The 27,150-nt window shown below is 49.5% G+C and overlaps 1 protein-coding gene across 2 annotated transcripts in view; it reads left to right on the top strand.

Annotated features, from left to right (window-relative positions):
- RNF43 (ring finger protein 43) overlaps window positions 1-27,150 on the top strand; it is a 515,152-nt gene that overhangs the window by 368,834 nt on the left and 119,168 nt on the right. For both annotated transcript variants that reach the window (XM_086954645.1, XM_086954646.1), the window contains exons 4-6: window positions 11,647-11,778; window positions 13,616-13,717; window positions 23,097-23,261. In XM_086954645.1, the coding sequence (XP_086810771.1) occupies window positions 11,647-11,778; window positions 13,616-13,717; window positions 23,097-23,261 (399 nt within the window). The remainder of the gene's footprint in view (window positions 1-11,646; window positions 11,779-13,615; window positions 13,718-23,096; window positions 23,262-27,150) is intronic.

Genomic DNA, 27,150 nt, shown 5'->3' with positions numbered 1-27,150 from the left:
TAATTGATGAGAAGGCTCTTTATTTTTTAGGTCAAGCTGGACAGATTGCAATTCCACTCGGATATCATCAGCGTTTTTATCTGAATGATCTTCGAAGTGAGCATTGAGATCCCCTAGCACTAACAGTCTGGATTTCCTCAGTGCTAAATGCGTGACCGCTTCCATTAGGGTCGGTGTGAACTCATATAGTGTACCTGGCGGTCGGTATATCAAGATGCCAGAGATCGAATGATTGGGGCCAGTGTTAATTGTGAAGGTACCGGCTTCACTATGATCAACCTGAGTGTGTACTAGGGAACAGACTAGAGGGGCTTTCGTGGCTATAGCGATGCCACCTCCTCTGCCGTCCTTCCTGTCCAGTCTAGATAGAGAGTAGCCGTTGGGCATGGCCTGGATAATATCCGGGTCCGAGTGATCATCTAGCCAGGTTTCAGTTAGAAAAAGAATATTCAGATTTTGGTCCTCTAGTAGATGGTAGATTTCTAGAGCATGCTTCCGTAGGGATCTGCAATTCAATAGTGCAGCTTTGATGATAGGGCCCGAGTTAATGTCAGGGATTTGAAGAAGGGGTTCAAAGCGGCACCTTGTGCATTTTATAAGTGACTGGGCAGACATGGCGTGTCTGCAGTCGACAGGTGTATCGGGTTGTAGAGCAAGTAGTGCTTGTCTACCATACCTTATGGTGTTTTGAGCTAAAGTGCCAGGGTTTGTGGCCCCTTGCCCCGCCCGGCCGCGGACGGGCGCAGACGGGCTGGACTTTGGCTCGACTTCGGCGCGCTTCCGGCGCGCCCGCTGCGCCAGCCCGCTGCGCCGTCTGGTTGGGTGACACATGATATAGGGAGGAGGAGGGCGGGAGGCCGGCCCGACTTGAGCGCTGACCTCGCCTTCCTCACCCAAGATGGCGCCCACCGCCGAGTGAAATCACAAAACAAAGCGGATTTAAGTACAATATTTAGGAGGTACAAGTGTGTAAGGTGTCAGTGTGCCTGCTAATTCAATTCCCAATTTCTAAAAACAGCCCCCAGAATAAAAACGGTAAAATTTTACTAGACGCTAAAACGCTCCTAAATTGATTTCCTAAATAGCCTGTGAGCAGTGCGCAAAGGTTAGCGCTTCCTCTTGTTTTTACAGCAGCTCGCAGCCCCAATAACCTCTCTAGGGAGAGCTACTGTAGGGCAGAGAGCGCTGGGTAGGGCGCGCCTAAATACTATGGGAGGGCGGGAGGCCGGCCCGACTTGAGCGCTGACCTCGCCTTCCTCACCCAAGATGGCGCCCACCGCCGAGTGAAATCACAAAACAAAGCGGATTTAAGTACAATATTTAGGAGGTACAAGTGTGTAAGGTGTCAGTGTGCCTGCTAATTCAATTCCCAATTTCTAAAAACAGCCCCCAGAATAAAAACGGTAAAATTTTACTAGACGCTAAAACGCTCCTAAATTGATTTCCTAAATAGCCTGTGAGCAGTGCGCAAAGGTTAGCACTTCCTCTTGTTTTTACAGCAGCTCGCAGCCCCAATAACCTCTCTAGGGAGAGCTACTGTAGGGCAGAGAGCGCTGGGTAGGGCGCGCCTAAATACTATGGGAGGGCGGGAGGCCGGCCCGACTTGAGCGCTGACCTCGCCTTCCTCACCCAAGATGGCGCCCACCGCCGAGTGAAATCACAAAACAAAGCGGATTTAAGTACAATATTTAGGAGGTACAAGTGTGTAAGGTGTCAGTGTGCCTGCTAATTCAATTCCCAATTTCTAAAAACAGCCCCCAGAATAAAAACGGTAAAATTTTACTAGACGCTAAAACGCTCCTAAATTGATTTCCTAAATAGCCTAACGTAACCTGGGCTTCATCCTGAACTCCTCCCTCTCGATGACCAGACAAGTCAACGCCGTCTCATCATCATCTTGCTTCAACATCCTACGTATGCTCAACAAAATCTTCCGCTGGATCCCCACCGAAACAAGAAAGACGATCACCCATGCACTGGTCACTAGCCGACTAGACTACGGAAACACCCTTTACACCGGAACCACAGCCAAACTACAGAAAAAACACCAACTCATCCAAAACGCCTCAGCCAGACTCATCCTAGACATCCCCCGCCAAGCTCACATTTCCGGTCACCTGAAAGACCTCCACTGGCTCCCCGTCGACAAGAGAATTACGTTCCATCTCCTCACCCACGCACACAAAGCCCTCTACGACCTAGGACCCGAATACCTCAACACGCGCCTGTCCTTCTACACCCCCACCCGCCAACTTCGATCGTCCAATCAGGCCCTCGCCACAATTCCACGCATCCAGAGATCCACCATGGGAGGAAGATCCTTCTCCTACTTAGCAGCCAAGACCTGGAATTCCCTCCCCACCCACCTCCGCCTCACACAGAACCACCTCTCCTTCAGAAAACAACTTAAAACTTGGATATTTGATAAGTAAGCTCCCCCCCTCCGTCAAGCGCCTTGAGGCCCTCTGGGTGAGTAGTGCGCTATACAAATTTAAACTTGACTTGACTTGACGCTCTCTGTAGGCTAATTCCTGTCCTTGGTATAAGGGCAGCATTGTCTGCACATAGGAGGGTTGAGATGGATCGAGTGCATGCCCTTGAAAAATCCTATTTCTCCTCTAGCAAAAAAAAAAACGTGTCTTAAATACAACCTTGGCGAACTCCCTGATTACATAGAATAGATGGTGTACATTCCCTCTTGAGCCAAACAGGATCTTAGCCGAAGTGTCCCAATGCAGGTGACGAAGAAGGGTAATAAGGGGTTCTTCTACCCCCAGATTTCCCTGGATAACCCGTACTTTGGATTGGTTAACCGTATCTAAAGCACACAACAATTCCATGAAAGCTAGGTGTAACAAGCCCTACTTGGCCTTGGTGTACTTACTGATAATCAAGGAGAGATTCAGACACTGCTCAACCGTACCAAAACCTTGCCTGAAGCCATATTGGACCTTAGAGAGGATAATATTAGAATTGGCCTGTAGGAAGCTGGCTCTTTATATAGTATACCAAAAAAAGTTACACTGTGCAAAGAGTCCAGGTATCCTTATAAGTGGAAAGAGGCTTGCTCTAGCAATCCCAAAGTGTTATCCTAGGGGATAGTGTGATTGAGAAGCCTTCGGCTTATCATAGAGGAGTGTTAGACATCTGCAGTACACACAGTCAATAAATACACACGACTCAATAAGCAGATCCACACCAAATGAAAAAAATAGCACTTACCTTTATATAATTTTGGCATTTATCAGGTAAGTACATTTGGAGATAAAAATGTTTTCGTTTTCAAAATGCGACACTTCAGTGCAAATTCTGAAGCAATAATGTTATCCTATGGAGGAAAGAAATATACAGCATACAGGTCGTTCATAGCAACTTACGGGACCAATTGTCAGGACTTAAGGCGAGTATGGGGCAAGATCCGCAGCAGCACCAACAGGTCACCTCGGGAAGCACAGTGGCGACCGTGTGCAGAGGTTAATTTCAGTGTTGGGTGCCCCATGTAAGTCAGTGAGGATTGGTCCGTTCACAAAGTCGCTGCAGGCAGGGCCTGAGAGGCCAGTCTGGTAACTGAACCAACAAGGGGGCTCATGTCTCGCGATGCTAGGGTACTTGGAGATACCTTTGGTTCTCTTCATGGGATGGGGCGGGAGGGTGCTCAAGTGTTCTGAGGCATCAGGTTTTTGTCACCGGAGACACTTGCGATAGACGGGGCCTGCACAAAGAGGCTGGAGGTGGAATTTGGAAGTTCACAGTAGGCAGACCCAAGGTGGACCGTTGGCCCATTTCGACTCTGGCTTGGCAGCTCGGGTGCAGTGGTGCTTTCCGTTGTCTGGTTTTGGCTGTTGGAATTCCTCCCAGGTTTCTTGGTGTGCCTGCAGGGTGCAGGGAAGCTGCTCCGCTACTCCACAAGAGTTCCTTGGTCTTTGGAGGAAGGCTGGCAGTCCACCCAGGATTTTGGAGGTACAGCACCTTCAGGACAAGTTGACTTTGGTGTAATGGTTGAGGGCAGCAGACAAGAGTTGGCGCCAAGTCTGTAGCTGCTCCCCTTTTCTTGCTTTTGTGGCTTTTCAGTGTCCATCTTCTTTCAAGTTGGCAGGCGCTCATTTTCTGGTGCCAGGGACTCCCCTAAATACTAGAATTAGTGGCATAAGGGGACTGGAAGATAATGGATAAAGGATCCATGCTTCGGCGGCAGGTCAAGAACTGCAAATTTTTTGTAACCTGAATTTTTAGAGGGGCAGGAGCGTACCTTACGCTTCGGTTTTAAAACTGCACTGTGTTTTTGTTATGAGTTGTTTTTGAAGTACTGACTATTCAGGCATATTTATCCTTACCTTTTACCATACTTCTGAACTGAGGAAGACGCAGGGCAACTCTGCGGTCCACCGCGGTCTGCTTTACGCAGGCGTTTGAGTGGAGAGAGGCTGCGGAGGAGGGAAGGGGAATCCTAACTGCGGCGGCCATCTTAGAGGTTAGAGCTCTAGTGGCTAACCTTGGGGGCATAAAAGGCAGGTTTTACCCGGACGCGCAGCCACCCTGCCCCCTTCAAACCCCCCCCCCCCCCCCCCCCCCCCCCGGAGAAAATAATAAAACTTTTTGCACCTTACTACTGGAGTCCCTTGTCCCTTTTATTTCACAATGTGAGCCTTTCTTTCTGGCGGGCAATTTTAATAATCATTTTGACGAACCTGCAAACTCAGACACTAAGGGTCTGTTATCTGCAATGGAGTCTTTAGGGCTCTCTCACAGAGGATTTATGAGCCCACGCATAAAGCAGGCCACATCCTGGATAACATCATTGCCAACTATGATCTATCAACAGATCCCCCTTGGGGACTGACCACTGTGCCCTTACTTTTACTTGGAAGGCTACAGGCAGTGGCAATAAGCCCCATTGTAGAGTGATTCCACGAACAGCGTGGAGGAAAGTCACCCGGGACTCGTTTAGTCAAGCTTTCAGGCCCCCTTCTTTTGAGAAAGTCAAGACCAGTGACAAGGCTTTAGGTCGATGGGAGACCTCTATTGTAGACACTTTAATAAAACATTATTGCACCTCTTAGAGCAATACGAACGAGGGATAGAGAGAACTCAGCCCCCTGGTACTCCGAGACTCTTAAAAAGGAAAAAGCCCACTGCAGAGGGAAAGAAAGAAAATTGAGAAAAACCAAACGGTGTGAGGATATACAGGCTTTTTCAGCGGCGCATAAAATCTATTTTATAAATTGCAATATGGCAAGGAAAGATCATTTAAGGGTGCGAATACGCGAGGCGAACAACTCCTCCAAGGAGCTCTTTAAAACACTTGAGGAGTTCACAAATCCTATAGTAAATACACTATCCATTACACCTACCCAAACATTATGTAATGATCTAGCAAACAATTTTAAGGAACAAATAGACAAGATATATTGCTCTCTGGAAGGAGGAAAGGTATCCAGCGGGTCACCCCCTCTGGGGAGAGATCCCACATTATCTAGATTAGACTCTTTTGCAAGCATTGCAATAGAGCAAGTGGAGACTCTGCTGGCACAAACTAAATCAGGTGCTGCAACAGACCCGGTGTTGCCATTTAAAAAGGCTGAACTAGCACCTATCCTAGCTCCCTCTCTAACTAAGGTCTGTAATATCTCCTTGGATACAGCCTCTTTCCCAAGGAATTGGGAAAAGGCTCATGTAAAACCTTTGCTTAAAAAGCGCTAGCAGACCTGATGGAGCTGCAAAATTACAGACCAATCTCACTTCTCCGAGTAGTTCGAAGGTCTTGGAGGCTTTGGTAAATGAGCAACTGATGCTATATTTGGAACAGCATAGTCTACTTGATCCTTCGCAATCAGGATTCCACCCGGCCCACAGCACTGAGGCGACATTAGTGGAGGTCATCGATACCATCAGGATGGCACTAGACAGAGGGTCCCCCACTATGCTTGTGCTCTTAGGTTTTTTGGCAGCCTTCAACACCATCTCCCATCGTGTCATGTTGGATAGACTGCGGGAGATTGGTGTCGGAGGGGCGGCCTGGGCTTGGATACAGAGTTTTCTGACCAACAGAACTCAATATGTACAATTAGACACATTTGTCTCTCAGACCATGGCAGTAGACAACGGCGTTCCACAGGGCTCAATTTTAAGCCCCACTATATTAAACATCAACGTGGCTCCCTTGGCTTCCATTATTCGAGCCTGTGGTATTGAGACTATCTCGTATGTGGACGATACGCAGGTAATAGTCCCCATCGAGACAAATCCAGCTCAGACGAAAGCCAAGTTTAAGTCCTGTATGCTGCAAATTGCCGTCTGGATGAATCAGAACTTCCTGCAGTTAAACTCCAACAAAACGGAGATCCTCCTATTTGGGAAAGCAACAGAGATATGGTCCGCAGACTGGTGGCCATCAGAACTAGGAGAGGCACCAAATCCTAAGACACATGCACGGAATCTATGTATATGGATCGATAACAAAATCTCGATGGAGGAGCATGTAAAAGCAGTATCAGGAACCTGCTTTGGTATCATCCGAATGCTGAGAAATGTTTCCCATGGCTCCCTATGAGTGATAGAAAGACCCTAGTACAAGCTCTACTAGTCAGCAGACTTGACTATGGCAATGCGCTCTTGACAGGCATTAGAGAAGATCTTGCAGCAAGGCTACAGGTGGTGCAAAATACAGCTGTACGACTGGTTCTTAATAAACCATGGCGGACTCCGTCTCGCCCACTCTTGCAACAACTGCACTGGTTACCTGTAAAGAAGAGAGCATTGTTCAAGCTATTGGTAATGGTGTTCAGAGCACGACAGGGGATCAGCCCTCTTTATTTAAGGAGAAAGATTACAGCCTACACCCCTGTGCGCGCTCTAAGGTCCAGTAATAAAAACCTACTCCGTCCATGCAAGATCAAGAAAACAAAAATGGAAGGACGCGCATTTTCTTATCTAGCCCTCTCCATTGGAATCGCCTGCCGTATGAGCTGCGTGCTTGCTCCAGCCGAAACATTTTAAGAAGCTACTAAAAACGTGGTTGTTTTAAAATCGCAACTCTTGGATCAGCGGTGTGCATTTTGCTGCCAAACATGCCGAGAGATCCTCTGGGGATGATTAGTTTTGCACGATACAAGTCTTAAAATTAAAAAAATAAATAAAAATAATAGTTAATTGGCTACTTACAAATGGGGTCACTACGCCACCTATAAGACCACTTCCTGGGAAGAAGCTAGCATAACCCTGTCCCATAGTTCCTAATTCTGCCATCACCAAGAGGGCAAATTCTTAATTTAAGTATCCACAACAAGTAGATTACTTAGGGGTGGAACTAGCCTGAAGGTGGACACGCCTTTCTGACTACTAATTTTCCTGCCTGTCCAGGCATGAAATGGGCCCTGGTCAGGGAAGTTGGCATTCCCGCACCTCTGAGGGAAACCAGATTTGCATACCAAAGGCAATGGTCTTTTTGAAACTCCCTGCCTTGGGATGCTAATTTACTGGTCGTCCTGTTGGAGGGGGTGTGAAAAACCCTCTCTAGAGCAGGCTTTGTTCCTAACCTCCTAACAGCGTAGGCTGTCACCCCTGGATGTCAGAAACCTCTCTGTGGTGGCAGACCAATCTTAAAGAAACAGTTAGTTCTAGATACCGTAGAATTACCCCCTGGCGGCATCAGACTGGATCCGGAAAGTTTTTAATCAAAAGTACCACTGCGCGTCGGAAGGTGGCGTCGATTGATTCTGCGTCTGTCGTTGGCGTCTTGGTCGCCAGGATCTCAAGGCGCTGGGGGTGGGGGGGTTGAGGCTTCTCTACTCTTCGAAGAGCCAGGTTTTGCGGAGTCTTCTGAAGGCGAGTAGGTCTTCGGTCTGCCGTAGGTGGGTAGGAAAGGTTTTCCAGGCCTTGGCGAGATAGGAGAAGGATCTCCCGCCTGAGGTTTTGTCTGTTGTTCAGGTAGGCTGGTCCGGCATTGTGGAGTGCTTTGTGTGTGTGGGTGAAGAGTTTTAAGGTGATCCTCTTGTCGACAGGGAGCCAGTGTAGGTTTCTCAGGTGGGGGGTGAAGTGGCTGCGGCGGGGGACGTTGATGATCAGTCGGGCGGAGGCATTTTGGATGTTCTGTAGTTGTCGTAGGTGTTTGGCTGGGATTCCGGCATAGAGTGCGTTGCCATAGTCCAGCCTGCTGCTGACGAGGGACTGTGTCACCGTTCTTCTTGTTTCGGTCGGGATCCATTTGTAGATCCTGCGGAGCATGCGGAAGGTGTTGTAGCAGGAGGAGGAGACGGCGTTTGGACATGGAGAGGGAGGAGTCGAGGATGAATCCAATATTGCGTGCGTGGTCGGTGGGTGTTGGTGCTGTCCCCAGAGTGGTTGGCCAGCAGGAATCGTCCCAGGCTGAGGGGTTGGGTCCGAGGATGAGGACCTCCTTCTTGTCTAAGTTCAGTTTCAGACGGCTGCTCCTCATCCAGTCAATGATGGCCTTCATTCCGTCGTGGATGTTGGTTTTGACGGTGCGTGGGTCCTTGGTGAGGGAGAGGATGAGCTGAGTGTCGTCAGCATAGGAGATGATGTTGAGGTTGTGGTGGCAGGCCACTTGTGCGAGGGGGGCCATGTAGATGTTGAACAGAGTCTGGCTGAGGGAGGAGCCCTGGGGGACGCCGCAGATGATGTCGGTGGCTTTGGATCCGAAAGGTGGGATGCGGACGCTCTGGGATCTGTTGGAGAGGAAGGATGTGGTCCAGTCGAGGGCCTTCTCCTGGATACCGGCTTCTTGGAGGCGTGTTTTAGAGTGCGATGGCAGACCGTGTCGAAGGCGGCCGGGAGGTCCAGGAGCATGAGGGCAGATGTTTCGCCGTTGTCTAATTGGCGCCTGATGTCGTCTGTGGCGGCGATGAGGCTGTCTTGGTGCTGTGGTTTCGTCTGAAACCGGATTGGGACGGGTCCAGGATGTTGTTGTCTTCGAGATGGCGGGTCAGCTGCATGTTGACGATTTTCTCGATGACCTTCGCCGGGAACGGGAGCAGGGAGATGGGCCGGAAGTTCTTTAGGTCCTTGGGGTCCGCCTTGGGCTTTTTGAGGAGGGCGTTGATTTCGGCGTGCTTCCAGCTTTCCGGGAATGTCGCTGTTTCGAAGGAGATGTTGATGATCTTCCGTAGTTGAGGTGCGATGGCAGCGTCTGCCTAGTTAAAGTTTGTGGTGTGGGCACGGGTCTGTCGGTGATCCCGAGTGGATGGAGTTCATGACCTTGCGTGTCTCGACGTCGCTGACGTTGGACCAGGAGGTCAGGCTGTTGGTGTTCGGGAGAGGGGTGGAGTCTGGTGTGGTCGGGTCGGTCGTGGTGTTGAAGCTTTCGTGGATGTCGGCGATCTTGCGGTGGAAGTAGATGGCCAGTGAGTCGCACAGTTCCTGTGAGGGTGGGATGTCATTGGTGTTGGCGCTGGGGTTGGAGAGTTCTTTTACAATGCGGCAGAGCTCTTTGCTGTTGTGTGCGTTGTTATCCAGGCGGTCTTTGAAGGAGGATCTCTTGGCTGATCTGATGAGGTAGTGGTGTCTGCGGGTGGCGTCCTTGAGGGCTGCGTGGTTGTCCAGTGTGCGTTCGTGGAGCCATTTCTTCTCCAGTTTCCGGTGTGCGCGCTTGGAGGCCAGGAGCTCGTCGGTGAACCAGGTGGCTCTCTTGCTGGCGTGGTTGTTGGAGGGTTTCTTCAGTGGGGAGAGGGTGTTGGATCAGTCGTTGATCCACTGTCTGAGGTTGCGGGCTGCAGCGTCTGGGTTGGTGGGGTCGGTGGGTGGGTTCTTGGAGAAGGTGGTGATCAGCTGATCTTCAGTGACTTTGCTCCAGCAGCGGCGAGACAGCTGTTGGGTGCGATGGTGCGTGGTTGGTTTTTTGAAGGTGAAGTGAATGCAGCGGTGGTCGGTCCAGTGGGGTTCGGTTGTGTGGACGAAGGTGACGTGGGTGCTTGTGGAAAAGATGGCGTCCAGCGTGTGTCCGGCGGCGTGGGTGGGCGCGGTGACGAGTTGTCTGAGCCCGAGGTTGTCGATCAGCGTGGATGAGTTGGCGTCATTGTTGTTATCGAGGTGGAAGTTCAGGTCCCCGAGGAGGATGTAGTCCATGGAGGCGAGTGCGTGGGTGCTGGCGAGGTCGGCGATCGAGTCGCTGAAGCGGGCCTGGGGGCCCGGGGGTCTGTAAATGAGAGTTCCTCTGAGGGTGGTGTTGGGGTCGGTGTGGATCCGGAAGTGCAGGTGTTCGGCGGTGTTGAGGGAGTAGTCTGCGTGGGTGGTGACCTTGAGGGTGGACTTGTGGACGATGGCTATTTCTCCTCCGATGCTGTTGGCGCGGTCCCTGGGGGTGATCTTGTATCCGTCTGGGATGGCTACGGCGATGTCTGGTGCAGAGGAGTCGTTCCACCACAGGTCCCAGCGCTCGATGGAGTGTTTGCGTGCGGAGCGGGTGTTGAGGAGTATGCAGCGGAGGTGGTTGGGTCTGGTTCTTGGTGGTTTGATGGTTCTGTCGCAGGTGAATCTGCAGCTGCGGCAAGAAAAGGGTCCGTGGGTGTGTTTCGGGGCAGCCTGGTTGCAGCGTTGGATCTTGGCCGGTGTTTAGAGCGTGGAGGGAGTCGGCGTCGTAGCTGAGTCTGGGTCTGGTGCGGTGGGGGGCGCTTGGGCCAGGGGTTCTGGCACTGGGCGCGGTCCAGGCACGGACAGGCGCAGACGGGCTTGCCTGAAGTGCACCAGCGGCACCCCCGCTGAGCGCGGCCGCTACGCGGCTTCCATATGAGGGGATGTGGGAGGGAGGAGCAGCTGGGAGGTGGGAGCGGGGCGGGGCAGCGAATGGGATTGCAGGTGGGCGGGGCCGCAGGGACGCAGCGGTGGGAAAAACGGGTGGGGGGCGCGGGAGAACTGGGCACAGGAAGGAAAAACAAGTTTAGGCAAGAAGAGAAGTACAGGCACAGAGGAATAAAAACAAGTCTGGGCAAGAGAGCAAGTTAGGGACAGGGGAATAAAAACAAGTCTGGGCAAGAAAGCAAGTACAGGCACAGGGAAATAAAAACAAGTCTGGGCAAGAAAGCAAGTGAGGCACAGGGGAAAAATACAAGATTAGGCAAAAACATTGCAGGCAGAGCCGTGCAGCAGCGTGGGGAGCGACCTGCCTGCGAGCAGGGTTATAGGTCGCATCTAGATTCCAGTCCATAGAAATTGTCTTCCACAAGCACCTTTAGACACTAATATTTTTTTCAACTCTTGTATTTTCAGTGATATGACCACGAAGGCCCTGATTTTATATTAAAATCAAAGCTTTGGACTATACCATTGTCCGCTGAAAGGCAATATTTCTCTCCATGTGTTCCCATACCTGCCGTGTCACACAGTTTGGTGCTTACTTTCCTTCTATGTTAAAGAACAGTAGAGGTTTCAGCACCCAGGCTAATGTGCTGCATAGCTAAAAACATATAAGGAGTTCCTAAAGGCAAGACCATTTGCATTGCAAATGCTTGTTTTGTGTTTGTGTGGGTTTATTGTGGATTGATGCATAGGTGCGCATGCTAGAATGATACACATCCTATTGAATGGATATGAACATTGATGAGTAAGATAACTTTCATCACGAAATGTAATGAGTGGCATGCTCCTTTTGTTCTCTACAATCGGGACATTCACCATACAGGCTATGTGTTTCAGCTGCAGGAGTCCACCGCAATGGTTCAGCCTGTTATCCTTATCTGGGGTCCTGATGCAGAGCGCCTTATGGATGTTGTGAACAACAATAGAGAAGCTCAAGTGAAAATCGAGGTGAAGGAGCAGCCAAAGTGGGTGAGGCTTTTCCCATAACATTTTCTCTCTTTGGTGCTTGTCACATATCCCAAAAATGCATTCACACTGTTCTTTCTTACTTCATATCCAACCGTAGTGTTTATTTTTTTTCTTTTCAACTTTGGTCTTTCTTTGACATTCTTTCCTCCTAAATTCTCTCCCCTATTTATATCATTAATTTACTGTCAGCATCTCGTTATTTCCTCTGCTTATTGCATTTTCTCCAGCTTAATTCCATTATTCGTTTTTATTACTTCCTTGCCCATTCCTTCCATTTCTTCCCTGATTTGCTTTCCCTATATTCCACGCTCCAATCCAACACTTCTGCCCTAACCCCCTTTTTTTGCTCTTTTGTTCCTTTTTTCCTTCGATACTTATTCAAAGTTTCCTACTTTCTTCGTATATTATTCCATTCTCCTTTTTGCGGTCTTTACTCCCTTCATGCTATGCCTTCTTTCTTTCTTTCGACCCCTTCTCATTCTCTCCGGTTCATTCTTTCTTTTCTTGCTTTCTACTTTCCTGACTAGTTGAAACTTTCCTTTTATGTATCCTCTTTGTTCATTGATATCCCATTATGTCCCTTTGTTGTGTCATTCAATCCTTTCTTCGTCCTTTCCCGCCTTCATGCTGTAAATTCCAACCTAGTACATTCACCTTACATGGCTGTTTATTACCATCTTGAAGTACCACCAACTCAGTGCTTACATCTATTTGAAACTATTTAGCTCCACTATCTCGACCTTCTTTGTGTACCCAACTTTTGAAATTAAAGTAAAATTCATGGAAATTAGGAATATTTGTATTATTTATACTAAACCTTATGTGCCAATCCCAACTCTTCAATGTTTTAAATTAAGTTAACTATGTATTGTTAACCTGGAAGACCTCAGTGCACATCCTTACTTATTCCTTGACTTAATTTTTTTAATCATTTTAATTAAAAGTAAATTAACCTCATTCTAATGCTATCCAAAACTCTTAATTCACTACAATGGAAAAAAAAGTATTAAGCTTAAACCTCAATTATTTGAAAGCAAATTAGTGACCACAGTCTAACTCTAAAGCTAATCGTGGCCCTTGGTTAAGGTATAGTAAAAGTCAATAATAAATCCTAACCCTCAATTTATGTATGGTTTAATAAATTAAGTATCTCTAGCCTAACCCCAATGTTTAGAATATACACTAATATAAGTAAAATATAATAATTTACACTAACTCCAATCCTTAAAGCAAATCAACCATGACCTCTTATTTTAAAGTTATAATTATTAAATTGACTAAATTTCTAATTATATTGAAGTATTGTAAAATCGAATTATATACTATTTTACTTGCCTAACTCGATACATAATTTGTACCTGTAGTTTCGATGTAGTTATCTTACAGTCCTTCTTTCTCCTCCCTTCACTCTCATTGTTTTATTTACTTATTCCTTGCTTGCCTAATTTCTTTCTTACATCCTCTCCCTCCATTCTTCTTCTGAATTCCATTTTCTGTACATTCGTCCTTCATTTTCTTCAGTAAACAACTTCCTTACTTTCTTCCTACCATCTTTCAACCCCCTTCCTTCTCTCCTCCTTTCCTTTTTCATTTCCTTGTTTCTTCCAATGTTCGTCAATTACTCCTGAGTTCTTCTGTTTCCAGTGTCCCTGCTGTCCATTTTTTCATCCATCTTTCCCTCTACCCCCTCTTCCACGTAGCTCAGTTGCCAACTCAACTCCCTGCATCATTGTCCCCCTACCTTTCAGAATCTTTTCCTTCCTCTCCCCCCTTCCTCTGTCTGTCGGTGTCATTCACGATCATGCATGTGTTTTTTTCTTTTTCGTCCCTGTTGCAGCCAGATTATGATGTCTGGATCCTACTTACTGTGGTTGGCACTATCTTTGCCATTGTCTTATTCTCCATCATCCGCTTCCGATGCAGGCAGAATCAAGCTGAGGTAGGTGTGGAAATAATTTTTGCCTTTAACTTAATCAGCTTCCTCATTACTTTCTGCTCCCTCCTTACTGGATTGCCCTTAGTTTCAGCCATGGTTTGGTCTTCCATACATGCTAACTGATCTTGCATTTATTTTCTTTTTTTAACCTATTCTGATTTTTCTCAATTTTTCTTTTCTCTCTCCTCAAATAGCCCACACTCTGCTTGTCAATTGACAAGTACAGCTCCCTTTCTCCCAAATTGGTGTTTCCCTAATGTTGTCATCATAAGTGGCATATCTTCCACACAGGCTGTCTTTTATCTTCTCTCCAGTTTTAGCTCCTCAGTTTCCAGGTCATGGTTTGCTGCTTCCTTCTGCCTTCTGACTCCACTTCAGCCTGGGCTGTGGTGTGCTTCTGTTTTGTTGCAAAAGCCCTTTCAACCCACAGCTTCCCTTTCTTCATGAGCAGTACTCTGCCTATTTTTCTGCTGCCCTGTTAGTCATAACATAAGGTTATTAACCTGTTATATAATTCCCGATCCCTACGTCCCTCGAAGGTGGTTATTTGAACCTGCCCCAGCAGTTACTCTTTCTTCTACCACCAGTTACAACTATTGTCCAGATACCTCTATTGTCTTTTCCTAGACCCTGCTTGCGCTCTCCCACGAGGCAATGCTTAAGTCCTCTCTGATTTCTCTTCTCTCTTAAACAGTATTTTTCAGCCATCTCTGCCAAACCTCACTTCTTCTCTATTGGAATGGGTCACACCGCTCTGTGCATTCCCCTTCCATTTAATGCCATGATTTACTCCTCCCTCTGGAGTACTGGTTTGCACCTTTCAAGGCTATGCTTCTTTGTTTCTCTCTCTTTCTCACACGGATATGATGTCTCCCTCAACTTACTTTTCCTCCCACTTCACAGATAATTAAACATCCACTTCTCTAAATGGCATGGTTTGCTTCTCTCCATGTCCATACTATTTTGTCTTTCAAGATGATGATTTGGTCCTTTCTCGTTGCCTCCCCCGTCTATTTTACTTATAAAGTCTTGGTTTCTCTATCTTGGCTCCTTTACCCTTATCTGCATTATTTCACTGTCATTTTTAGCTTACCTCTTTCTCTAGTCCATGGCTGTCTCTCTTCCATGGTCTTGGGTTTTCATTCTTGATCCCAGATGCCCTGCCAATGAGAGCATTGTTTGCTTCTCATATTGGTCCACTTCACCTCACATTGTAGGCAATTCCAGGTAGGTCGCTCCCCCTCCGCACAGCACCGCCTGTGCTAGTTCTCTCCCTCGCTGCCCCCGTGTCTCTTTGCCTGGTTTTTCCTTCTGCTCCCCTCGCGGCGCCTTGTCTCTCTGCCTGTTTTGCCTTCTGTTGCTTAGCTGCCCCTACATTTCTGTGACCTTTCTGCCCTTTCTTGGGACCTTTCTGCCTCTGTGCCACTCGTTTCCCCCCGTTTTATTGTGACCTTTCTGCCCTTTCATTTGAGCTTTCTGTCTCCTGTGCCACTCGTTTCCCCCTGTATTCTTGTTACTGTTTGCCTTCTGTTTCCTTCGTCACCCCTCGCCGCTGTGTCCCCTGCGTCCCCGCCCCCCTGACTGCCCATTCGCTACCCCACCTCCCAGCTGCTCCTCCCTCCCACCTCCCCATTTAGGCCGGCCGCTGCGCGGTGAGGAGAGCGACCCTTGACCCTTCTAGGTAGGTCGCTCCCCCTCCGCACAGCACCGCCTGTGCCCGTTCTCTCCCTCGCTGCCCCGTGTGTCTCTGCCCGGTTTTTCCTTCTGCTCCCCTCGCGGCCCGTGTCTCTCTGACCGTTTTGCCTTCTGTTGCTTAGCTGCCCCTACATTTCTGTGACCTTTCTGCCCTTTCTTGGGACCTTTCTGCCTCTGTGCCACTCGTTTCCCCCGTTTTTTGTGTGACTTTTCTGCTCTTTCTTGTGAGCTTTCTGCCTCTGTGCCACTCGTTTCCCCGCTTTTTTTGTGACCTTTCTGCCCTTTCTTGGGACCTTTCTGCTTCTGTGCCACTCGTTTCCCCCGTTTTTTGTGACCTTTCTGCCCTTTCTTGTGACCTTTCTACCTCTGTGCCACTCGTTTCCCCCCCGTTTTTTGTGACCTTTTCTGCGCTGTTTTGTGACCTTTGACCCTGCTCGCAGGCAGGTCACTTACACGCCTCTGCTCATCACCTGACTGCCTGGTTCCTGCCTCCCTGCTGCCTCCTTGTTTCCTGGGTTTTTCCCTCCCCTCTGCCCTGTGCGTCAGTTACCCCTGCCCCCCAGCCGCTCCCGATCCGGCCCTTTCCCGCCGCCGCTTCCCTGCGGCCCCGCCCCCCTCCCCTGCACACACATTCGCCTCCCCGCTCCCGCCTCCCAGCTGCTCCTCCCTCCCAAGCCACCTCATATGCAGGCCGAGAAGCGGCCGCTCGCAGCGGGCGCGCCGCTGACGCGCAAAAGGCGCGCCTAAGGCAAGCCCATCTGCGCCCGTCCGCACCTGGACCGCACCCAGCGCCAGAACGCCTGGAACCCGCGAACCCCACGGCACCAGAATCCACTACGACGCCAGCACCCTCCACGCACTAAATGCCAGCTGAAACCACACCTGCTTCCAGGCCGCCCGAAACGGACCCACGGACCCTTCTCCTGCCACACCTGCAGCTTCACCTGCAACAGAACCACCAAACCTCCAATGACTGGACCCAACCACCTCCGCTGCGTACTCCGCAACACCCGCTCCGCACGCAAACACGCCGTCGAGCTCTGGGATCTGCTAGACAGCTCCGCCCCAGACATGGCCTTCCTGACCAAGACCTGGGGGAACGACTCCTCGGCGCCCGACATGCCATAGCCATCCCGGATGGCTACAAGATCACCCGCAGGGATCGCGCCAACGGAATCGGAGGAAGAATAACAAGTCCACCCTCAAGGTCGCCACCCACGCAGACGACACCCTCAACACCGCTGAACACCTGCACTTCCGGATCCAAATCGACCCCAACACCACCCTCAGAGGAACACTCCTCTACAGACACCCTGGACCCCGGGCTCAGTTCAGCAACTCCATTGCCGACCCCGCCAGCACCCATGCACTCGCCTCCACGTACTACATCCTCCTCGGGGACCTGAACTTCCACCTCGAGAATAACAACGCCAACTCCACCACCCTGATCGACAACTTCACCAACCTCTGCCTCAGACAACTAGTCACCGCACCCACCCATGCCACCGGCCACACGCTGGATCCCGTCTTCTCCACAGGCTCCCACGTCGCCTTCGACCACACCCCGAACTCCACTGGACCGACCACAGCTGATCACCTCCCTCGCCAAGAACCCAACCACCGACCTCACCAACCCAGACGCCGCAGTCCAAAACCTCAGACAGTGGATCAACGACTGCGCCAACACCCTCGCCCCGCTCAAGAAACCCTCCAACAGCCACGCCAACAAGAGAGCCACCTGGTTCACCGACGAGCTCCAAACCTCTAAATGCGCATGCCGGAAACTGGAGAAGACATGGCTCCACGAACGCACACCGGACAACCACGCAGCCCACAAGGATGCCACCCGCAGACACCACCACCTCATCCGATTAGCCAAGAGATCCTCCTTCAAGGACCGCTTGAATAACAACGCACACAACAGCAAAAAGCTCTTCAGAATCGTAAAGGAACTCTCCAACCCCAGCGCCAACAACATCCCGCCCTCACAAGAACTGTGCGACTCACTAGCCATCTTCATCCACCGCAAGATCGCTGACATCCACGACGGCTTCAACACCATGACTGCCCCGACTACGCCAGACTCCACCTCCCCTCTGAACACCACTAGCGTCAACCGCCTGACCTCCTGGTCCAACATCAACGACGACGAGACACTCAAGGTCATGAACTCCATCCACTCAGGATCTCCGTCTGACCCGTGCCCACACCAAGTATTCAACAAAGCAGACGCAGCCATCGCACCCCAACTACGGAAGGTCATCAATATCTCCTTTGAAACAGCGACATTCCCGGAAAGCTGTAAGCACACCAAAATCAACGCCCTCCTCAAGAAGCCCAAAGTGGACCCCAAGGACCTCAAGAACTTCCGGCCCATCTCCCTGCTCCAGTTCCCGGCAAAGGTCATCGAGGAAATCGTCCACATGCAACTGTCCCGCCACCTGGAAGACAACATCTTGGACCCGTCCCAGTCCGGATTCAGACGAAACCACAGCACAGAGACAGCCTTCATCGCCACCACAGACGACATCAGGCGCCAACTAGACACCGGCGTAACATCAGCCCTCATTCTCCTGGACCTGTCAGCCGCCTCCGACGCGGTCTGCCATCGCACTCTAAAGACACGCCTCCTAGAAGCTGGAATCCAAGAGAATGCTCTTGACTGGACCACGTCCTTCCTCCGGCAGAACCCAGAGCGTCCGCCTCCTAACCTCCCGATCCGAAGCCACCGACATCATCAGCGGTGTCCCCCAGGGCTCATCCTTCAGCCCAACGCTGTTCAATGTCTAAATGGCCCCCCTCGCACAAGTGACCCGCCATCACGACCTCAACATCCTCTCCTACGCTGACGACACCCAGCTCATCCTCTCCCTCACCAAGGACCCACACACCGCCAAAACAAACCTCCACAGGGAATGAAGGCCGTCACCGACTGGATGAGGAGCAGGCGTCTGAAACTGAACTCGGACAAGACTGAGGTCCTCATCCTAGGACCAACCCCCTCAGCCTGGGACGACTCCTGGTGGCCGACCACACTGGGAACAGCACCAACACCCACCGACCATGCACGCAATCTAGGATTCATCCTAGACTCCTCCCTTTCCATGTCTAAGCAGGTCAACATTGTCTACTCCTCCTGCTACAACACCCTCCGCATGCTCCGCAGAATCTACAAGTGGATCCCGACCCAAACAAGAAGAACGGTGACACAGGCCCTCGTCCGCAGCAGACTGGACTACGGCAACTCACTCTACGCAGGAATCACAGTCAAACACCTACGATGACTACAACGCATCCAAAACTCCTCCGTCCGACTGATCGCCAACGTCTCCCGCCGCAGCCACATCACCCCCCACCTGAGAGACCTACACTGGTTCGCCGTCGACAAGAGTATCACCTTCAAGCTCCTCACCCACGCACACAAAGCACTCCACAACGCCGGACCAGACTACCTGAACAGCAGACTCCGCTTCCACACCTCCACCCGCCAGCTCCGCTCCCCAAGCCTCGCCGTTGTCCCCTGCATCCACGAACCAACTCTGGCGGAAGATCCTTCTCCTACCTCGCCGCCAAGACCTGGAACACCCTCCCTACCCACATATGGCAGACCCAAGACCTACTCGCCTTCAGAAGACTCCTCAAGACCTGGCTCTTCGAGCAGTAGCAGCACACCCCTAACCCCTCAGCGCCTTGGGACCCTCATGGGTAAGAAGCGCGCTTTACAAGTACTCTAATTGATTGATTGATTGAATCTGCTAAACCTAACAAAGAATATGGTTGGTGGGAAGGGTGGGGGGGGGGGGGAAGGGGGGGGGAACTATCATTTCACAGATTCTCCTGCACAGCCTAAGGTCACACACATGGATCACTCCGATGTCTGCTGATCCAATATATCATTAGCCAATGGTAAGATCCGTGTGAATGCAACAATAAAAACCTCACTTTCTTTAGGATCCGATACCTGACCTTCCTCAGTACATGATCTATATCCCTAATGAATCAAGGATCTGGACATCCCAGGTTTCACCCAGCTCCTGACTGCCTTCAGCCTGCGCTTGGTCATGAGTCCAGATCCTTGATTCATTAGGGATATAGATCATGTACTGAGGAAGGTCAGGTATCGGATCCTAAAGAAAGTGAGGTTTTTATTGTTGCTGTACCCACTCTCCAATATGTATACAGCTTCATTCCAAGGGTTCTTACTGGGGCTTTGTTGCTGTAACCACCCTCCAATATGTATACTGCTTCCTTCCAAGGGTTCTCACTGGGGCTTTGTTGCTGTACCCACCCTCCAATATGTATACTGCTTCCTTCCAAGGGTTCTCACTGGGGCTTTGTTGCTGTACCCACCCTTCAATATGTATTCTGCTTCCTTCCAAGGGTTCTCACTGGGGCTTTGTTGCTGTACCCACCCTCCAATATGTATACTGCTTCCTTCCAAGGGTTCTCACTGGGGCTTTGTTGCTGTACCCACCCTCCAATATGTATTCTGCTTCCTTCCAAGGGTTCTCACTGGGGCTTTGTTGCTGTACCCACCCTCCAATATGTATACTGCTTCCTTCCAAGGGTTCTCACTGGGGCTTTGTTGCTGTACCCACCCTCCAATATGTATACTGCTTCCTTCCAAGGGTTCTCACTTGGGCTTTGTTGCTGTACCCACCCTCCAATATGTATACAGCTTCCTTCCAAGGGTTCTTACTGGGGCTTTGTTGCTGTACCCACCCTCCAATATGTATTCTGCTTCCTTCCAAGGGTTCTCACTGGGGCTTTGTTGCTGTACCCACCCTCCAATATGTATACTGCTTCCTTCCAAGGGTTCTCACTGGGGCTTTGTTGCTGTACCCACCCTCCAATATGTATACTGCTTCTTCCAAGGGTTCTCACTGGGGCTTTGTTGCTGTACCCACCCTCCAATATGTATACTGCTTCTTCCAAGGGTTCTCACTGGGGCTTTGTTGCTGTACCCACCCTCCAATATGTATACAGCTTCCTTCCAAGGGTTCTTACTGGGGCTTTGTTGCTGTACCCACCATCCAATATGTATACAGCTTCCTAGGGTTATCATTGGGGCTTGGCTACTGTACCCACCCTCCAATTTGTATACAGCTTCCCTCCAAGGGATCTCACTGGGGCTTTGTTGCTGTACCCACCCTCCAATATGTATACAGCTTCCCTCCAAGGGATCTCACTGGGGCTTTGTTGCTGTACCCACCCTCCAATATGTATACTGCTTCCTTCCAAGGGTTCTCGCTGGGGCTTTGTTGCTGTAACCACCATCCAATATGTATACAGCTTCCCTGCAAGGGTTCTCACTGGGGCTTGGTTACTGTACCCACTCTCCAATATGTATACAGCTTCCCTCCAAGGGATCTCACTGGGGCTTTGTTGCTGTACCCACCCTCCAATATGTATACTGCTTCCTTCCAAGGGTTCTCACTGGGGCTTTGTTGCTGTAACCGCCCTCCAATATGTATACCACTTCCCTCCAAGGGTTCTCACTGGGGCCTGGTTACTGTACCCACTCTCCAATATGTATACAGCTTCATTCCTAGGGTTCCCACTGTGGTTTTGTTACTGTACCCACCTTCCAATATGTATACAGCTTACCTCCAAGGGATCTCACTGGGTCTTGGTTGCTGTACCCACCCTCCAATATATATACTGCTTCCTTCCAAGTGTTCTCACTGGGGCTTTGTTGCTGTAACCGCCCTCCAATATGTATACCACTTCCCTCCAAGGGTTCTCACTGGGGCCTGGTTACTGTACCCACTCTCCAATATGTATACAGCTTCATTCCTAGGGTTCCCACTGTGGTTTTGTTACTGTACCCACCCTCCAATATGTATACAGCGTCCCTCCAAGGGATCTCACTGGGTCTTGGTTGCTGTACCCACCCTCCAATATGTATACTGCTTCCTTCCAAGGGTTCTCACTGGGGCTTTGTTGCTGTACCCACCCTCCAATATGTATACTGCTTCCGTCCAAGGGTTCTCACTGGGGCTTTGTTGCTGTACCCACCCTCCAATATGTATTCTGCTTCCTTCCAAGGGTTCTCACTGGGGCTTTGTTGCTGTACCCACCCTCCAATATGTATACTGCTTCCTTCCAAGGGTTCTCACTGGGGCTTTGTTGCTGTACCCCCCCCTCCAATATGTATACTGCTTCCTTCCAAGGGTTCTCACTGGGTCTTGGTTGCTGTACCCACCCTCCAATATGTATACTGCTTCCTTCCAAGGGTTCTCACTGGGGCTTTGTTGCTGTACCCACCCTCCAATATGTATACTGCTTCCTTCCAAGGGTTCTCACTGGGGCTTTGTTGCTGTACCCACCCTCAAATATGTATACTGCTTCCTTCCAAGGGTTCTCACTGGGGCTTTGTTGCTGTACCCACCCTCCAATATGTATACTGCTTCCTTCCAAGGGTTCTCACTGGGGCTTTGTTGCTGTACCCACCCTCCAATATGTATACTGCTTCCTTCCAAGGGTTCTCACTGGGGCTTTGTTGCTGTACCCACCCTCCAATATGTATACAGCTTCCTTCCTAGGGTCCTCACTGGGGCTTTGTTACTGTACCCACCCTCCAATATGTATACAGCTTCCCTCCAAGGGTTCTTACTGGGGCTTTGTTGCTGTACCCACCCTCCAATATGTATACAGCTTCCCTCCAATGGATCTCACTGGGTCTTGGTTGCTGTACCCACCCTCCAATATGTATACTGCTTCCTTCCAAGGGTTCTCACTGGGGCTTTGTTGCTGTACCCACCCTCCAATATGTATACTGCTTTCTTCCAAGGGTTCTCACTGGGGCTTTGTTGCTGTACCCACCCTCCAATATGTATACTGCTTCCTACCAAGGGTTCTCACTGGGGCTTTGTTGCTGTACCCCCCCCTCCAATATGTATACTGCTTCCTTCCAAGGGTTCTCACTTGGGCTTTGTTGCTGTACCCACCCTCTAATATGTATACTGCTTCCTTCCAAGGGTTCTCACTGGGGCTTTGTTGCTGTACCCACCCTCCAATATGTATACCGCTTCCCTCCAAGGGTTCTCACTGGGGCTTGGTTGATGCAACTACCCTCCAATATGTATACAGCTTCCCTCCAAGGGTTTCTCACTGAGTCTTGGTGGTTACTGTACCTACCCTCCAATATGTATACAGCTTCCTAGGGTTCTCACTGGGGCTTGGTTGCTGTACCCACCCTCCAATATGTATACAGCTTCCTTCCAAGGGTTCTCACTGGGGCTTTGTTGTTGTACTCACCCTCCAATATGTACACAGCTTCCCTCCAAGGGTCCTCACTGGGGCTTGGTTATTGGATCTTTGTCACCATCTCCCTTTCTGAGTACACATATATCTCATTTTGCATATTATTTTGATTATGATTTTCTCTTCTGCATCTTATTCTCAACACATTCTTGCAGTCAGAAAATGCTCCTGTTAGATGATGCTCCTATATGCCTCTTATATCTCTTCTTTGCTAAGTCGTTTTACACCATCTGCCCTCCCTAACCCTCTGCTGGTTCATGCCCTGATATTTAAAGGATCCCAACTATTTCCATTCTTGTACCTCCCTCCCTCCTTCCCTAACAAATAGCAGGTGAAATGTTTAAATCTTCTGCATGGTGACATTGCATGTTTGGAAGTCACTTGATGTATACTGACGTCTGGCTGGCTCTCCGTTTCCCAGGATTCATTGCATCAGCAGACAGTTCGAGCCATCAGTCAGCTGGCAACACGCAAATACCGGTCCTGCTCCGAGGGACGTCTCCGCCGCAGTGGGCTGGATTCAGGGAGCAGCTGCAGCTCAGCCCCTGTCTGTGCAGTCTGCCTGGAAGAGTTTGCAGATGGTCAGGTAAATGACCTGTAGGATGTCAGGGTGGCTGCACTCTTAATGGGGAACAAGTGGGTTCTCCTCCAATGCATATAGTAGGTACATATCCAATGCAGTATTCCCTCTTTTCTTAACCAAGCTGTTTCCTTGATGTTAAAGGAACAAAACAGTGACAGACCCTCTCAAGAGCAGGGGTGTCGCAACAGGTTTTGCTCCCACCAGCATTCACCTCTTCTTTTTTACAGGTTTTAGTTTCAGATATTATTTACATCCACTATACAATTTCCACCAGGGACTGCAACATAATCTGGGTGTCTGCAAAAAGAATGGCCCTGATACCAAAACAAAAAAGAGTGTACGAGTCAGGCAAAAGGCTGAAGTTAAACATAGAAACAATCAGTGGAAGTTAGGAGCAATAGAGCAACGAATAGATTGGTTGGAGATTCCTTAATCAAAATGGTGGTACAGAAATAACTTGATACCGGTCAGATAAAAAATATCAAACATAAGAAAATCTAAACCTATGACTGCAGCGTGAGCCAGGCGATTACACTGAATGCTGGCGTCATCAGTGTTAAATGCCACTGATAATTCTAATAAAAGAGCAGGAACACCACCCTTATCACATATTGCAGACCTAATTTCCGACTGTAAGGTGTCTAAGAAATGTGAAAGTTCTCAGGACCTCTTGTTGCTGCTGAAGTGGTCAGTCGTGGCATGGGTCTCACCTTTGCGTGCTTCACATACTGAAGACTAGAATTTTAAAATGTAGGTCTGTGATAGCCTGCTTCCTAATTTGTTAAGTCTGATCTTATGGAGAGCTTTAGCTGTTTCGCCAGGCTATTTCCCAAAAAGTAATATTAAATATACATACATAGAGAGCCTTTCAGTCAGAGGAAACAGCCAATGGTCTGCTAAATTGTTACTCACATTTTGCTTCAGTCCACCACAGCATATGGCCATGAATAAGCCCATTGGCTGCCTTCACTTTAAGTGACTGTACATACCCTGTGCACACATTTCACACTCATCTAAAAGAGTTGCTTTCTCTTCCCTGAAAGAGCTGGATTGTTATTGTTATTTTGGATTTATAGCGCGCCCAATCACTTGTGGAGGAGTGTGGCTCAATGGTTAGAGCGGCAGACCCTGATGCAGAGTTCTGGTCCGGGACCAGGGTTCAATTCCCGCCTCGGCGGGTCTTGGGCTCATAATTCCTCGGACCTGATTTCTCGCCTCGGTGCCTATTCTAATCATGGGTCCCACGCTGCAACTCTGGGCAATAGCTTGCTTAACCTCCACACCGGCCCCAACAGCGCTGTGGATGCCTGGCTTCACCCTGGGGGTGCCCAGGAGTGGACACTTCACAGGGAAAGCCAGGAGGGGTTCCACAGCGGTATGAGTAATAGCGCCAGGAAACCGCTTGGTGACAGTGCGCTCTACAAATACCTTGACATTTACATTTACATTTACCTGCAGGTCTCTAGGCGCTTGGAAATCGATGTTATTACAATAACTTGGCTGAACACCTCAGAGAGACACAGCTACCAGTTTACATTGCGCTTAGGGCTCTACCAAACAGCAGTGCTTTCAATGATTTCCTGATCCGCAAAAGATTCACCTCCCTGCGTAGCCCCTCAGGCAGCTTGTTCCATAACTGGGGGGCCAAAACGGAGAAGGCTCTCCCTCCCTTGGTCACTAATTTGTAGCGGGGGCAGACCAGTAGCTGGGATTCCGATGATCTAAGTGTTCTCTTTGGGTTGTATACTTCCAGACGATCTTTAATGTAGGCAGGAGCATGGCCATAAATCGCCTTGTGAGCTATACATAGGCTCTTAAATTCAACCCTCTCCTTAACAAGGAGCCAATGAAGATTTTGTAGTAGAGGGGAGGCCTTCGTTCTTTTGGGTAATCCAAAGATCAATCGTGCGGCGTCGTTCATCACGACCTGGAGTCTGTTTGTCAGCATTTTTGGGAGGCCAAGGTACAGGGCATTCCCGTAGTCAATCCGTGAGATGACGGTTGCTGCTACAATTGAGCGCATCATAGATTGAGAGAGGAAGGGGGCTAACTTTCTCAGTTGTCTGATGATGTTCGTGCAGCTTCCAACAATGGAAGATATTTGGCTCCACATTGACAAATCAGTCTAGTTTAATCCCCAAGCTCTTTACGTTCACACTTGGCTTTGGGGCTAGTCCAAGCTCTGCAGGCCAGTACAGATCACTCCACGGTGAGGTGGTAGATGGAATTACCAATACCTCAGTCTTGTCCGGGTTGATCTTTAATAGGTTTTCCGTCATCCATCCTACGGTATACCTCAAGATGTTTTGGGCTTGGATTTGTTCTGTCCCTGTGTTATCGATACTCGGCACAAGCTGAGTGTCGTCAGCATAATTAAAGACTCTACATCCCATCTCGGCCAAGGATGCAATCAGAGGTTGTAGGTAAAGATTAAACAGAAGTGGGGACAGTGCGGAGCCCTGTGGTACACCGCACTCTAAGAGCCCCACCTCTGAAATCAAGTCCCCCAGTTGTATCCTCTGTGTCCTTCCCAAAAGGAAGGATTGCAGCCACTTAAAGGCCAGGACTCTGATCCCAAAGGCCTCCAGTCTTCCCAGGAGCAGGTCATGGCTGAAAGTCTGTTTCTTATTGTTATACCTGCTGCTTAGCCAGTGTGACTGTGGTGGTGGAATGTTGGTGTGAGAGGATGCTGTGGAATGTTGGTGAGTGAGTGTGTCAGTTGGAGGATGGGCTGAGCTGCAGGAAGGCTGCTCTTGATGGGGCTTTTGTTGATAACATCCATCTAAATAAATCAACCTATAATCTACATGGGCCAAGCGTCATCTATTCAGAATATTTTGGCTACGATTTGGCAAAGGAAAACCTACCTGCACAAACTGTATGGAAGAAGGAACCAAGGTACCTATTACAAGTGATCTAACACCTTAAGGAAAAAAGTACAAAGGAAAAAATTAAAGGAGCTCTTAAGCGAACTTTAAAAATATTGATAGAGAAGGTGTGCTCTGTGGCCCCACCAGTGACCTCAAGACCGGTCGGCCCCAGCCAGGGCATCTTTCACTTGATCTCTACGAATGTTTAGCCTGTCAAGCTGTTAGATGTGAGGACCCGGTGTAAATGCATATACCTATTTGCAGTGAGGAGACTGTGAGATTGCCAACAAACTTTATTGGATGCACATTGTTTTTTTTAGTGAAACTCCCTTCCATTTCAATCATCTGGCAAAGGATAGGGCAACGCGTTGGAGTGTGGAATGGACACTGTTTATTTAGGGGACATGGTAGCGGCAAATTGAAGTCAGTCTGGAGTGAGCCTGGCTTAATGTCATTGAGTGGAACTGCCATTTACAATGTGAGTCGTGGCTGACTAGTTTTCTACGACGACCAGTTGTGAGTGGACCTCATTTGTGTGCTGGGATTATGCGGCGTGTGCCGAGAATTTACTGTGAGTACTTTGAGTCGTTACTTTGCGGTTGTGGTCGGCCTGGCGGTTGTGATTTGAAACGTACCGCCTATCCAGTACGCGATATGCGCAAGCCCCAGTGTGAGTGTACATGTCTCGCATGCGCCTCCTTACAGTTGCTGTCCTCCAGCGATTAGATGCTGGGGAGATCTCTGCGTGTCTACAGTTCTTTGTGGTACATGAAGTGCGCAGGCACGTTTACAGATCCTACGTGCCTTTAGCCACCCAGCACTCTCTCTTTAAGTCTGCGTGCCGCAATCTTTTTCTGTGTTCCATCTATATAGCACTCTATACCGAGGGAGCCCTGACTGTGTTCCCCTTTGCTGGTGAAAGCATCCCTTCATTGTTTGAAGTCATGGTGAAAATTTGCTGTGACATACGCCGGTGAGCATTTACTCATCATTTGGATATATGGTGATCCGTTTAGTTTTCC

The sequence above is a fragment of the Lissotriton vulgaris genome, chromosome 2_1 (genome assembly GCF_964263255.1).
Source record: "Lissotriton vulgaris chromosome 2_1, aLisVul1.2, whole genome shotgun sequence".
NCBI classification, from domain to species: domain Eukaryota; kingdom Metazoa; phylum Chordata; class Amphibia; order Caudata; family Salamandridae; genus Lissotriton; species Lissotriton vulgaris.
The sequence above is the reverse complement of the archived record's forward strand: the minus strand, read 5'-3'. Positions and strand labels throughout refer to the sequence as shown.